Raw genomic sequence first — 16,041 nt, 5'->3', positions numbered from 1 at the left:
AATCAAACGTCAACACAGAAAAGATGACGTATCAGCCTGATGTACATGTGTTGACTCAGCACCTACTCTAGGTCAGTGCTTAATTTGTAAATTATTAGGTGCCGGAGCTCATGAATGCGACTAAAAGTCATGCTTTCTTTCCTCCTCCTCTCTCTCTCTCTCTCTCTCTCTCTCTCTCTCTCTCTCTCTCTCTCTGGGTCCATAAGGTCCTCTCATCAAGTTGTAAACATTGACAACTACTTTGACATGAGGGGGAGGCAGGGCCTTTGCGTAGGAGTCAGATCACCCGTCTCAGGGGCACAACCATTTTAATAATGGCGAATAATTAAGTGTTTAAATTGTGGCAATTTACGAACGTAACTCGGTTTCATTTCATCCACGGTCCGAGGAGAAAATGTGAACGTTGAATTAATAATAAATATAGCCTTCCAGTCTAGAGTTCATTCATCATTTGTTGCCTGCTTTACGGTAACATGAACATGTACAGTCTCTCTCCCTTTGGAACAGAGAGACACAGAAGGATGTGCAGCTGGAAGGTGAGGCAACATGAGTAGAGTAGATGTTCCATCAACGACCTTCAGACCTGGTTGGTTGACACTCCGTTATAGGACCTGGACATAAGATAGAGTGACAAGAGGAGGGGGGGGGGATAAGAGAAAGGAGAGATTGTATTGAAGTGTAGAACTATTTCCCAAAATGTTTGAGGTAAAAGACACTGAGGTAAGTTGACATGAATTCCAACATGAATCATTCCGTACCTGTCCTTGGTGTCAGCTGGATTTGCACGTCTGCAGAATCTGCGGCCGAACTCCAGAATGCTTCGTCTCTTATGAACCAGGACACTGATGATGCTGATGATGCAGAGGGCGATGATAAGACCACCCCACCAGGGAAACTCTCCCCCTGAGAGATAGAATGACAGATGAAGAACAGAGGTTCAGTCATCCATCCTCCTTACAGCTCCATGATCAACTATTGTTACAAATCAACAATCAATAGCTTTTATAGATCAATGATTTTCACGACTCAAACATATGATACACAAATGCTATAGTTACTGAACACGCACGCACGCACGCACGCACGCACGCACGCACGCACGCACGCACGCACGCACGCACGCACGCACGCACGCACGCACGCACGCACGCACGCACACACACACACACACACACACACACACACACACACACACAGAGAGAGAGAGAGAGAGAGAGAGAGAGAGAGAGAGAGAGAGAGAGAGAGAGAGAGAGAGAGAGAGAGAGAGAGAGAGAGAGATACTTTAATAAACATTTCACATTTCTTACTTCAAACTGCTCCTTTTTTAGCACATAAGAAAAAAGGTGAAAAGTAGTGAATGCAGGTGGTTAGTACAACAATAGTAGTAATAGCTGTTGGCAAGTATATTTGTGCAGCACATTTCAACAAGGCAATTCAAAGTGCTTTATATAAAACATTAAGCATGAAAACATTAACAAAGTGCAATAAAAACAAAACGAAAAATAAAAACAAGCAAAAATAAAAACATAATAATAAGAAAAAGATGAATGTGCAGAAGAAATTACTGTATTTAAACAAAATCAGTAAACTGCAACGGAAAAAGACAGGTCTTTAGCTTTGATTTACAAGAACTGTAATAGTAGTGTTAATAATAATAGTATTAGTAGTAACTAGTAATAGTAGTAGTAGAATGCCAAGACAGTAGGTTACCACGGTATAAACTAGTACTCCAGAATAAAACATTGTACAACTATAAAAAGTGCTCCTCGGAGCACAGGTCTCCGCTAGGTCAGGTGGCCAGAAATGTTCGGAGTTCTCCAATCAGGATGGAATATGAAAAGGACGGATCCGTCTTGATCACATGACTATAGAGATAATGTGTACAGATTTGCGTGATGTTTGGACAACATTTGTAGGAGTAATATATAAAAAAGTAATGTTTTACAAAGATCTGCCTCCTGATGGCACTATAATAGGGCAATGTTAAAAGAGTGGCATCTCAAGGTAGTGCGAATGTGCGTGCAAAGTTTCACCGCAATCGGAAGCTGTGTTCATGATTTGAGGCATTTTGTTCAAACCGGGCCACTCCTGCAAACTTTAGATGTCAATCTTAGCCAATCAGGAAGGAATATGACAAATCAAACAGATCGGTCTTGATCACATGACTATAGAGATCATGTGTATCGATTTGCATGAAATTTGGATAAAATCTGAAGGAGTAATATAAAATAATGGGTTTTACATGGTGGCGTTATCACAAGCCCATGTGAAGACTTCGGGGCAGAGGTTCTGCTCTGGCATTCAGGGAGTGTGTTTGCACAGTTTCGCTGCCATCAAGCCAACGGTGCCGGAGATTGGCTCTTCACAGACGGACGGACGACGGACAGACAGACAGACAGGCCGTCCGCCTGGCGGAGACAATAATTCATCTTTCCACTCACCTGTTTCTTCAACATGTCGCTCTTGCTGCTCTTTCAGGTCTGTAAAATACAATAGCATTTTTGTTATTTCATTGTGTGACTCGCTTTGAGATTCCTGTCTGTTGGCCACATACATTTCAAGTTCTACTTCCGTCCGGGCTCCCTTTCAGATTCTGCCCTTCGGACCACCTTTTGGTCCATTTGTCCTTGAATTATTATTTACTTGTTTTATATAGAGTATACGTATTGAGCTGCATTGTATTTATTAACAGTGTTATTATCATGGATGGATAATGAGACACAGTGAAGGCTTAGAAAGTCCCATCAACATGGTCAGGGCAGAAGTACCAGCACCATGCACAACCAGTCTACAGGTACTGCTGGTACTACTGCTGGTACTACTACTTATATTACTGGTACTCACCACCAAAGACACTGGGTTCAAAGATGGTTGGACATCTGGGGTCTGTAATGACACAAGGGTAAAAGTTAAGCACTTCATTAACCAGCATGATCTATCTATCTGCCTTACTGTTACTAATTATTACTACCACTTCTACTATAACTATTATACTGTTACTAATTATCACTACTGCTACTGTTACTATTACTACCACTGCTACACACCAGTGCATCCAAATTGCATCACCAGTTTGAGACATCACGATGGGTTCACGCATTGCATTTATTTAAACATCGTCTCTGTTTGTTGTTGTTGTTGTTGTTGTTGGTAATAGTAGGAATATGGCTTCAGACGCAAGCCGGTCCTGGTTTTGTGCTGGTGGGCAGGTCCTTTACCCCTGCGCCACCCAAGAGCCCTATTCTCTGCTAACTGTATCACAGTGTCCCAGACAGTGGAATGTCATTTCTGTCCATTTCCCTTCTTTTCACTCAAACTGTTAGACTCACCAGCATTAAAGCTGTCTATGGGTTTACTGAATGCCTCCGTGACCAGCTTGAATCTCTCAGGGATGTCCTTACAAATCACATGGACAGCCTGGTCCACAAAGCACGGCACACAGCGAGACGGGTCAGGGGGACGCGTGTCGGAACACCCCACCATGTCAGACGGCTCTCCTCTCCACAGGGAGCCACTATCCTCCAAGTCATTGTAGATGTGGGTCAGATTCACAGACTCTGCGTCGGTGGTACTGAAGCAACTGAGCGTCATCTGTGTAAGAGAGAGGTTTAGTTTATTATTCATTTCTATTTTTAATGCTTTTGAAATACCACAGAATGTATAGCAACAACCACTGTATGACATTGTTCTGTAAAGTGTCTATAGTCCAAGCACCAGCCTTTCTTGTACAATCTGTTACTTTTTGCTGTTTTCATCTTTTAAACAGTTGATCTAAAGGTAAAGAAAACTGCGTAAAACAACATAAACGACGTCATATAATACTGACCTATAACTAGCAAGGATCAAGCCAAATGTGAGGCCCCACAGCCAGTGCTGCAAACTTTGTTACTTTGTCACTAGATTTAGTGACTATTCACACCTGTCTGTAAACTGAATTTCAAAACGGAGCTTTTGAGTTTTGAGATATTTTCCGTTGGAAGAGATTTGGTCACACTGCTCTGTGAGTCTGCCGTCTTTCTTCACTGTTTGTGTTTTGCTCAGGAACTCCTTTGTTCTTTGTTTTAAACAAACAAAAACTATTTTTGAATAGCTGTCTATTTATTCAGTAAGTACAACAAACAACACATCACTTACAATACTCTGATGTCACACTTGTAAAGTTGCTTGATAAGAGCAACTGCTACTGTATGCCTACATTGTACAGTAGAACTATAAAGCTTCCAGGACACAGTTTGAGTGTGAGTGTGAGTGTGTGTGTGTGTGTGTGTGTGTGTGTGTGTGTGTGTGTGTGTGTGTGTGTGTGTGTGTGTGTGTGTGTGTGTGTGTGTGCACGCGTGCGTGCGCGCGTGCGTGCGTGCGTGCGTGCGTGCGTGCGTGCGTGCGTGCGTGCGTGCGTGCGTGCGTGCGTGTGGCAAAGGGAGGGAAAAAATAATCAGTCTGGATTCCAGGCTAACCATGGTCTACTGCATGTGTCCTTGTGCCATATTGTAGGGAATAATGAGAATACTATGAATATGATCAAAGTAGCCTACACTGTGAGTCCCATACACCTCCCACCATCATGTAAAAGAAAACGAGGAACGAATGGACTGACAATTCTATTGTACAAGAAACAAAGACAAACCATGAATATGCTACCGGCTAAATTACAGTAACACTCAGGACTGTATTTCATCTGCTAACTGAACAGTATGTCAGACAAGCAACCAGGACAGTCAGCCTAACAAACAACACATAATACATAAACAGAAATAGGCTACTTGCACAAAACACAAACCTGCATTTCAGTTTCACATGTAACACGCATTAGACTAAGATTAGCATCCATCTAAATCGAAAGAACATCCAACATCCAACATCATGGCTGTGGCGTTAAATAGCCTACATTTAATACAATATCTCCAGACTTTACCATGAGTTTCACAAGGACCACATGTCCCCCAGAGAGCACATAGATATAGGTATGGTGCACACAATAGACAGCCTCACAGCCAGTGGTGGAAAGTAACTAAGTACTTATAGGTACAATTCTGAGGTATTTTTTTACTTTACTGGAGTATTTCCAATTTTCAGTAGGCTACTTTTACTTCTACTCCACTACATCTCAGAGGCAAATATTATACTTTTACTCCACTACAATTATTTGAAAACTTTAGTTACTTGTAGATTTTGATTATTATTACAAAACATACATTAACCAGTAACCACTTCAGCCCTATACATTTTAGTCATTTGAAAATAGCAGATCTACAAGCTCACAACGCGTGGCATGGCAACAAAATATGTTTTTATACATTTGAAAAGTTGTGAAATGGGACATTCTACAATACATAATGAGTACTTTCTACTTTTGGTAGGCCTACTTCAAGTACATTTTGATACCAATGTATACGTTTGTATTTTTATACTTACTTAAGTATTCCGGACTATTACTTAACAGTATTGATACTTAAGTAAAAAAATTTGAATACTTTTTCCACCACATGTATGTATTCTAGGCTAGAATGCATACATGTGGTGGAAAAAGTCAGAGATCTAACCTGGCGCGCATCTATAGCTAGAATGTCTAGCTATAGATGCGCGCCAGGTTAGATCTCTGATAAAGGCTCAGCTGGGTTGAACCCTCCAGACCACCTGCTCCTATAGCGAGCATTAATACAACATGATCATGACACAAGTTATTACATTCATAATAACTTCGCTCTTGTCTCTCTCCATCACCGTCTGGTGGGGTATTTTTAGATTTTTATTTTTTTGGGGGGGGGGCTCTCCAGATGATAGTGAAGTGACCATTTAAGGACTTTTAAGACCTTTTTAATACCTTAAAAGAAATTAAATAAAAAAAAGACCATTACTGAAAAGTAATCAACAAACTATACTATAAAGAACTGGTCAAACATTGGCCAAAATTGTTAAATAAGAGGCAATAAAAAATACAGTATTTAACTGAAATCCAGTTTCTTTCTGCTTTTTATTAGCGTTTAAGTTGGAAATATTCACCCATCGAACTTCCATGACGTGGCTTGTGTTCCTATAGATTATAGAAGACGTGTTAAAACCCTTATCAACATATGAGCAGCAGTTTACACCACTATAGGGAGGGGCAGCTGAAAACAATGCTATACTGAAAAGTGCCCTGTTTCCATGGCAAAGTGGTGAGCCACTAGAACTGTCCAAAGGTCTGAGCCATGTGAGAAGATCCAAATTACATAAATGACCCAAAACATCTCGCTCACAGAGGTTGGCACGCACAGCACTGTGTGGCACAAAGCCAGTCCAATGAAGGACTGCTTTTTCTCTAAGCAAACCTCAAAGAGGGATAAAGCATAAAGGGATAAAGCATTACAGCGTAGCAAATACATCCTTATATGATGCGTTAGTACAATAAAAACAATGATGAAGCCTACCCTCCCAATTATTTTTAACAGTAGGACCTACTTTATGCTGACAGGACCCTTGAGTTAAGTCGGGGTAATGTCCTATTGAGACCAAAACGGCTCAATGTGTGCATGGACGCAGTGATTGTCCGGTGAATTTACATTCAGAGAGTGGATGTGTTGATGACACTTCTATTGTCGACGAGTGGAGCCTCCCCTCCCCCCGAGGTGTTTGGAGAGAGTATGGCCTGGTGGTGATTGTGTGGTCGACAGAACTCGCACGCTACACTGTCTGCCATGCAGGCCCCACTTCTTCATTCATGGATGTTTTGAAGCAGACGACCCCGGTACACAGGCGGTTCAGCAGGTGTGGAAGATCTTCTCATTTGACGCCATGTCTCGGGTCACAGATATAGCGGTGGATACGTGTGGGCCCGACCGACTCCCACTCCTGCTTCCAGGATGCCACCAGTCATGCCATACAGGGACGCAGAGGGTATTTTAGAACCGAAGGGGACGCATGCACGAGCGTGCGCGAAAATGTATTTATTTATTTATTTTGGTTAATTTGGTTAATTTGGTAAAAAAAAAATGTAGTCCATGAAGTGTAGATGTCGGAGGTTTTTTCTTTTTCTTTTTTCTTCATCCCTAAAGTGGGGGGGGGGGGGATATCCCTGAGTCCCTGATAACTGAGTATGTTCATTTGATCTCAGTTTTAGTCCCACAGATAACAGTCAGATCCTATTTCATATCACAAAGCAACTCTCTGCACGCACGCACGCACACACACACACACACACACACACACACACACACACACACACACACACACACACACACACACACACACACACACACACACACACACCTGTCAACTGTAAATATTTGACTGTAAGTGTTAACTGTCAACGGAGAGACAGGGAGACACCCCTGTTACTGAACACGATTACAGAATATAGAGCTATTTAACTTATTTTATCAAAACAATATCACTTACATTACCTTCAAACCTTAACCCTGAATTGCACTGCTTAAACAAACTGAATATATAACTTATCTCCACATTGCAGTCATTCATTAAAACAATGACATTCACTCCTGTGGAGAGGAGCTTGTAACTATGGATCCACCAATAATGTAAGCCACTGTGTTGTTGCACATATAACCGTATGAGAAATAACAAATAAAGTAACAAAATTAACCATTTGTCATGTCTTAATTGGGCCGCTGGATTGAGTTCTATTGGTGGTGAAACATTAACAGCAGTAAGTGATAGCAGGCGTCTCATTATGGTGTATATCCCAGTAGTCAATGAGCAACTATAATCATCTCATCGACTATTTAGATAGTACCATGTGACACTACTTATAACAGGTTATCAGCTACTGATAATGGCAAAGGAGTGAGAGAGAGAGAGAGGTGGGCTAAACATGATTTCCACCCCTAATACAAAAGGTGAACGGAGGTGTTTAAAAAAAACAATATGCAGCTTTCACACGCACGCACGTACACACACACCACATAAGAACTATACAGCTATGCCAAATCAAACTATTTCAAATCTGACTGCCGATGACAGGGTCTGACAGGAAGTCACATGATTTAGAAGAAGGTGGCGAGAGCACTGTAGCAAAGATTGTTAATATAGAAAGATACACCATCCCAATTGGAGCCACTATAGAGGCGAAATAGTACACAAATCCTACAAAATAATGAATGGTCTCCTAAGTAGGCGTGGTTTGCTTCTCCCCCGACCATCCCACCACCCTCCCCCCTCTCTCTGACTGTCAACGTCATGTGGATATGCATTTGTGTATTTTCTTTATCAAAGAAAACAAATGCTTTACATGTTTCAAAGTGCACTGTTATTGGCAAAGATGCTTTTAAGAAACCCCAAAAATTCCCCACACAAACACACACGTATTATTCAGTCTTATGCAAGATGTGCTCCTGTTTCTGCGCAACATTGTAACAGGGCCTTTTATTTATATGGTATGTATTTTACCAATATAGACCATAGTGTGTTTAGCATGAATGTTAAGCAAAATGTCATGATTCCCAAATCCCAAATCATACCTCATCAACCAAGACGATAATGGAAAATGATATTATTGAGCATTGGAACACATTTTATTTAATTTTGAATGTGTCCATAATGATTTCAAGTACTATATTCACATTTCGAATCTCAGTTTGTCAGTTTTTTTGAACATCTTATAGGGACAGAGCATAGAGTTAAAAATAAGGGACAGGGCCCTCTATGTCTCGTCCGTCAGACTGCAGATGGACTCTTCAGACACAGTATCTTTCCAAATCTCACAAGAGTGTGTTGCTGGGATAGAGAAAGGAGGATAACAAAGTAGATTTTCTCCTGATTTGTGTCTCTAAAAAAGCCTTTTTAATATGAAAATCTTGTAAATATTGTGTGGCTTGTAACAATCGGTCCAATATTTAGTTCAGAGACCATGGGGCTAAATAATGGTTCAGAAGCTGTGTTCACGTTCACTCTCCCATTGGAATCAATAGAATCCAACCTGCTTCCGCTCTCCTAAAAAGGCGTCCACCTACGTCACGATACGTCAGTAAACCGGAGATGGCATGTCTTGCTATTTCCGTCTTGGACTGTAGTCTACATGCATGATGACTCAGCATGTTGGCATCAACACACAGACAAAAACTGTTGCACTGTCAAAACTCAAATAATGCACTAAAATGTATATGCAGTTAAAATACAATACAATGCAATAGCATTGCAATAAATGTTTTTTTTTAATAAAGCACACGTTTCACACATGTCCTTTTTCAAGTGCAGTGAAGCGTTACACACAAACACAACGTCACATACCTCTGTATCATTCAGCCGTTCCTCCCACTCGCCCCATCGTAACTTTTTATTAACAGTAGTACGTAGGTGTTGCGCTGCCTTTCCTGCTGTGCCCTGGGTTGGCTCCCACAGTGTCAGTTTGCTCACCACCAGTTCCGGGTGCCTGACGATACTGTGGGTGCCTCGGGGCTAAAGCCCCCAGGAGAAATGACGAGCACCCATCACAAACTCAGTGGCGGGCGCCCAGATTTACAGTACCATTACATTGTTATGGTTATGGTTACATTTTTTGTACCGAATTAACCAAATTAAAAAGCACACACTGGGCACGCATGCGCGCGTGCATGCGTCCCTAGTTGCGCCCCCAGTAGTGCGCACATACATCGCCCTCTATGCCTGACGCAGTGCCCTGCCAGCCTCTTCTTTCTCTCTTTGTCCTTGTCTGTGACCCGTGGTAGGTCCACATTTCCGTCCGTCCATGTGACACCTAGTGCCATTCGCAGCATTCTTGTGTAGACTCCATTCAGGTCGTGCACCATTGTGTGCACATTTGTAGGTCAGTTATTGTGTACACATGGTGTCTAGGTGGTCAGATGAGGTGATCTGAGGGCGAGGAAGAAGGAATGATTTCCTCCTCCTGACCTCCTATTGACAGGAAGTCTCCATGCTTCTAAGATCAAGTATTTTCTCAACACACACACTTGTGGAGACAACAAATTAAACGTTTTATTAAAGTGCCATTTTCACCCTAAACTCAACCTTAACCACAACCACATCTAACCCCAATACTTACCCTAAACAGTATTAGAAAGAAACATACTTTCTTTCCTGTATAAGTTACATAATAAGAAATTGGGGTCTTACTCTTAACCCTAACCTAACCAGTTAGTGACAGTATTCTATTGTTAACAGATTAGAATAAAATAATGTAGCTACTTTAATTGCAAGTGTAAAATAAACGTATGAATAAATCATTCCAGTAGCAAACTAAATCAGTATACCGGTATGAAGTATAAGCAGTAAAAATAGCCATTCAAACAACTCTACTCTCACTAGTATCTGACTCATCGCATTCCACTCCTCTGCTCTCCTCTGCCTGACTGGCAGCACGCCCAGAAGTTACAGTGGCCTGTGTGTGTGCGTGTGTGTGTGTGTGTGTGTGTGTGTGTGTGTGTGTGTGTGTGTGTGTGTGTGTGTGTGTGTGTGTGTGTGTGTGTGTGTGTGTGTGTGTGTGTGATAAAAGAGCTTGTTATTGCCTTTAATTTGTCTATGGGCCTCTGTGCTGTGACTGGACTGTTATCACTGCGAAAGGTGATCAGGCCTGTCACCAGAATGTCACCCTGCAGTTCAAAAAATAAGGTAATAAATAAGGTAGAAATACGGTAGACCGGGGCAGGGACGCCATATAAGATGTAACAATGTGGTATTTATACACACACACACACACACACACACACACACACACACACGCACACACGCACGCACGCACGCACGCACGCACGCACACGCACACGCACGCACACACACACACACACACACACACACACACACACACACACACACACCGTACTTGTGGAGACAACAAATTAAATGTGTGTGTGTGTGTGTGTGTGTGTGTGTGTGTGTGTGTGTGTGTGTGTCGGCATAATAAAAGAGCAATTAATGATTTTCCTTTGGTCCTGGCATCTCTTTGAATGTACTGTCTCCATGGCAAAGACTAACAACACATAAACAAACAGGACGTCTACAGTCTACTGCCATGAGGAAGTCACCCAGTTAAAACCACTTTGGTCTGGTTCACCCTGAGGAGGAGTTCAATACCTGATACTACTTGAGTGAACTGTCCATTCTACATGGGTAGAGAGGCTGCTTGTTAAACAGAAGCTCCCAGGTTCCATTCCCGGCCCCAGCTCGAGGAGGTGTTAAAAAAACTGCGCGCCCCGGAGCACTCACTATGATTTAGTTTGAGCACTTCTAGTCATTATTCAGGGACTTTTTGTTTCTCTCTGGTGGCCTTTTCCAGCTTTGTATTTGTGTTGAGTTTACCCGGCCCGCCATCTTGTTAACGACTAACTTCCACACTTGTGTCTTCAGTTCACAAAGCTAGCACTAATCTCTTCTGCAAACACAACATATCCCAAGCATTATCTGAGCTCAAGGCTGTGTGTGTGTATGTGTGCGTGTGTGCGTGTGTGTGTGCGTGTGTGTGTGTGTGTGTGTGTGTGTGTGTGTGTGTGTGTGTGTGTGTGTGTGTGTGTGTGTGTGTGTGTGTGTGTGTCTGCCTGTGAGCGTGTGTGTGTGTGTGTGTGTGTGTGTGTGTGTGTGTGTGTGTGTGTGTGTGTGAAAATACCAGCCAATTCACATGAGAGGAAGAAGCTATAAAGAATGTATTGGTATAATCTACATTAAACAACAAATGAAAGGTGACAAAGACACATTAATTCATAAAACACTTTAAACAACTTTTAAAATGCATCCGGGCTTTGGGTTCTTAATACATTTAAACCAGCGGGGGGTTGTTGTGGTATGGGGATGGGGTGGCGGATAAAATTGATATGCTGAACTGAAAATGTGTTTTCTGTTTACCAAAGAGCTGGAGAGACATGGAGACTCCTGTTACTGTGTGTGTGTGTGATAAAAGAGCAATTATTGTTATTGCCTTTAATTTGTGTATGCATGGGCCTCTGTGCTGTGACTGGACTGTTACCACAGCGAAAGGTGAACAGGCCTAGAATGTCACCCTGCAGTTCAAACCACTTTCAGCACTTGAGTATCCTGTCTGTTCAACATGACCACATGTATCAGTAGCTGTTAACCTTTTCCATTATCAGTATCAGTAGTTATAAGTACGGTAGCCGTTAACTCTCTCTCTCTCTCTCTCTCTCTCTCTCTCTCTCTCTCTCTCTCTCTCTCTCTCTCTCTCTCTGTCGTGTAACCACACCCGCTTGTCTCAGGTCCCACATCAAAGAGGCCGTCCTCTGATGGCGTACAGGGTGATTATGTGGTCTGCAGTATGCTCAAGCTCCCCGAACTGCCAGGTGTGTGTGTGAGTGTGTCTTGAGCACCACACCACCATTGCAATATCATTGCAGTAAATATTTTCTTTTTTTTCTCCATCTTGCCCAGGGTGTCTGACAGAAGCACTCATTTCCTTTTTCAAGTGCAGTGAATCGTTACGTTGTGAGTGTGTGCATCTGCTAAAAAATATATATACATATATAATGTTGACAAATACATATTAATTTGGGGGTCCTTGACATGAAAATGTTTAAGAACCACTGGTTTCAACAACATATGGAAACAAGCCCCAAATAATCAACTACATTTTAGAAACAAGCAGTGGTGGAAAAAGTACTCAAATGTTTTACTTAAGTAAAAGTATCAATACTGCAATGTAGAAGCACTCTACAAGTGAAAGTCTGGAATTACTTGAGTAAAAGTACAAAAACTATTGGTATCAAAATGTACTTAAGGTACCAAAAGTAAGTACTAAAATGTTTGAAAATAGCAGATCTACAATGATGCGATGCGTTGTGAGCTTGTAGATCGGCTATTTTCAAATAGCCAAGGTATAAAATAGGGCTAAAGTGGTTAATGTATGTTTTATAATGTAATCATTTATATCTTATATCTGAAAAGTAACTAGTAACTAGTAACTAATACGTTTAAAAAAGTAAAAGTACTACCAATATTTACAAGCAACTTTACAGAAAAATAAGCCCAATGTCGCTTATAATAAGGACATGGCAACACTGCTACCGTAGTGTTGCCATTTTACAGAGACCTGAGTGGACAGACACAGCTGTGAGCCGACCAATCAGTAGCAGCAGCGTCATACGTCACAGCTTTAGCCCCGCTTAGCCCAGCTCAGACCTACCCAAGACTGGGTACTTTTTAGGCACCAGTTTAGTACCACTTACACACCACTCTACCCACTTCATTGTAGTGGAAACCGTCGCTGTGGTGGGCGGTGTGGGGTGGGACTAGGTAAGTCCATGTATATGGAAAGCCGCCTATAGAGGAGAAAGTGGTGGATGTGTGCGTGTGCATGTGTATGTTTGTTTTTTTGTTGTGTGTGTGTGTGTGTGTGTGTGTGTGTGTGTGTGTGTGTGTTTGTGTGTGTGTGTGTGTGTGTGTGTGTGTGTGTGTGTGTGTGTCCGTGCGCGTGCGTGTGTGTGTGTGTGTGTGTGTGTGTGTGTGTGCCCGTGAGTGCGTGTGTGTGAAAATACCAGCCAATTCACATGAGAGGAAGAAGCTATAGAGAATGTATTGGTATAATCTACATTAAACAACACATGAAAGGTGACAAAGACACATTAATTCATAAAACACTTTAAACAACTTTTAAAATGCATCCGGGCTTTGGGTTCTTAATACATTTAAACCAGCGAGGGGTGGGGGGTTGTTGTGGTATGGGGATGGGGTGGCGTATAAAATTGATATCCTGAACTGAAACTGTGTTTTCTGTTTTACCAAAGAGCTGGAGAGACATGGAGACTCCTGTTACTGAACAAAGACTCTATAGCAATGAGTACTATCATAATATTGAACACTTATTTTAATCCAAAAACACATCACTTACCCTACCTTTAAACTAAACCAGAACAATCATTCTCACTCCCAACTTGGCAAATATAGCTGGTGTTACTTTTCCACACCGCTGAGGTCCTCTATGAATGCACATATAGACCATTAAAACACACAGACACACACACACACACACATGCACTTACGCCTGCACACACGCACGCACACACACACATTTTAATTATTTATTTGAATCCACAAATTACAATTAATTATGGGGTTATGGGCAAATATAACAGGGTTGATAGTTCATGGTCCCTAAGGATAAAGTAAAAGGCCTGTGTTCAAAATGTTACTTGAGTAAAAGTACAAAAGAATTGGCTTCAAAATACACTTAAAGTACCAAAAGTAAAAGTACTAAAATGTTTGAAAACAACGTTGCGACGCGTTGTGAGCTTGTAGATCGGCTATTTTCAAATAGCCTATGTATAAAATAGGGCTAAAGTGGTTAATGTGTGTTTTATAATATAATCATTTATATCAGCAAAGTAACTAGTAACTAAAGTTTTCAAATAATTGTAGTGGAGTAAAAGTACTATAATATTTGCCTCTGAGATGTAGTGCAGTAGAAGTAAAAGTATTGCAAATCGTAAAAATACCATACAATTGTACTTAAGTACAGTACTTGAGTAAATGTACTTAGTTACTTTACACCACTGGTGTGACGACCCATCCTATTGTGTGTAGTGTTGCTGTGAGTTCTAATGGTTTTCTGTTTCTGTGTAGGAGGAGGGGACCAGCCTGCAGGGGTGTGCCTAGACGACGAGGCACACCTGACTCCAATCACCTGCTGGAGTATTTAAGCAGGCTGGTCAGGGCCATTCTGTCTCTCTCCCCTACACAGGAAACATTGTTTGCTTTTGGTTCCTTTTGAGTTTAGTTTTACCTTGTTTCTGCACCTTGCACATACACTACATTTTCACACATCCATACATGCACTACACTACTGATACCACTGACTATACACACCCCATTCTACTTAAGTATAACTTTTTGGTTCTTCCAGTTATAAATAAATACATTTAAAGCTAACCCTCTGTGTGTCGTCTCCCACTTTTGTCATGATGTGATTCAGTTCATGACAAGATGGGGGCTCGTCACTTTTTAACCTAAATTAGTGATAATTAAACTTAAGCGTTTTCTATCACACAATTAAGTTTGTTATTTAGGTTTTGTTGGGTTTTGTTCTTAAGTTGAACAAATTGGGTTGGGAGACACACACAGTTTGTATTTTGGTTGGGGGGGGGGGAGAGAGCATTAAGGAACTCATTTTTTTTCTTAGTGCAGGTTTTTTTGAAGTTAAGTGAGTGGTGAAGTCCTTGGGGTTCCAACTCCCGGTAGATTTTAACGGTGGTTCTCCATATGGGAATCTCTGTGTTTTTTTTGGTTTAGACTGTGTTCCACAAAAGATGGGATGGAGTGGTACCACTGAGATGCCTTGTCGGAATGGGGGACTCAGGAGGGCCACTGAAGACTAGGGGTGAGCGAGTTAGTCAGTTTGTGGTAGGCAGGTTAGATAGGGGAGTTGGGCTCCGGGGTCTTGTTCCACTTTTTTGTTGAAACCTTTGCGCACTTTTTTTTTTTTTTTTTGAAAAAATGAGTTTGGTCGAGGAATTTATTAAGGCTCCCTCTGTGGAGCTTCTAGATAAATGCACAAAAGAACAACTGTTAAACATCGCAGAACACTACAAAATTGAGATCCGTGACAAGCGGTTAAAATTTAGGGTCAAGATATTTCTCATGGACAGCTTGGTGACACAGGACGTATTACCGGAGGAGGAGGTGCAGCTATTGGATGACGAGGAGGATGGTAAAACATTTTCATTTTCTGCTAGGCAGCTAACGTTTCAACAACAAAAGGAATTGCTGGAAATTAAGCTGGAACATGAGAAGGAGATTGAAAAAATGAGACAAAAGACTGAATTGCTAAAGTTGGAATTGGAGCAGGAGAAGTTAAAATTGAGTGTTAGTGAAGCAAAGCAGTTTAATGTAGGATCTAATTTGAAATTGCTTCCCAAGTTTTCAGAGACGGATCCAGATTAGTTTTTTTCCCTGTTTGAGCGTGTGGCAGACGCCAGGGGCTGGTCTGATGGTGAGCGCACTCTGCTACTTCAATGTGTTTTCACAGGTAAGGCCCAGGAGGCCTATGCTTCTTTGTCCATTTCAGAAAGTAAAAGATATGAAGTTGTTAAAAGTACAGTGTTGCGGGCATATGAATTAGTACCAGAAGCTTATCGACAACGTTTTAGGAAT

General features: G+C 41.6%; 1 protein-coding gene across 1 annotated transcript; it reads right to left on the bottom strand.

The window, feature by feature from the left end:
• Positions 1–577: 577 nt before the first annotated feature.
• Positions 578–3,591, bottom strand: LOC308081245 (uncharacterized protein; the record flags this gene model as incomplete). Its single annotated transcript, XM_080457627.1, has 5 exons — positions 578–611; positions 759–903; positions 2,442–2,480; positions 2,845–2,886; positions 3,330–3,591. The coding sequence occupies 5 exons, from the start codon at positions 3,589–3,591 to the stop codon at positions 578–580; spliced, it is 522 nt and encodes a 173-aa protein (XP_080313753.1).
• Positions 3,592–16,041: the final 12,450 nt, after the last annotated feature.

This window comes from Gymnoscopelus braueri (genome assembly GCF_963280865.1).
Source record: "Gymnoscopelus braueri genome assembly, contig: SCAFFOLD_144, whole genome shotgun sequence".
NCBI lineage: Eukaryota > Metazoa > Chordata > Actinopteri > Myctophiformes > Myctophidae > Gymnoscopelus > Gymnoscopelus braueri.
The sequence above is the reverse complement of the archived record's forward strand: the minus strand, read 5'-3'. Positions and strand labels throughout refer to the sequence as shown.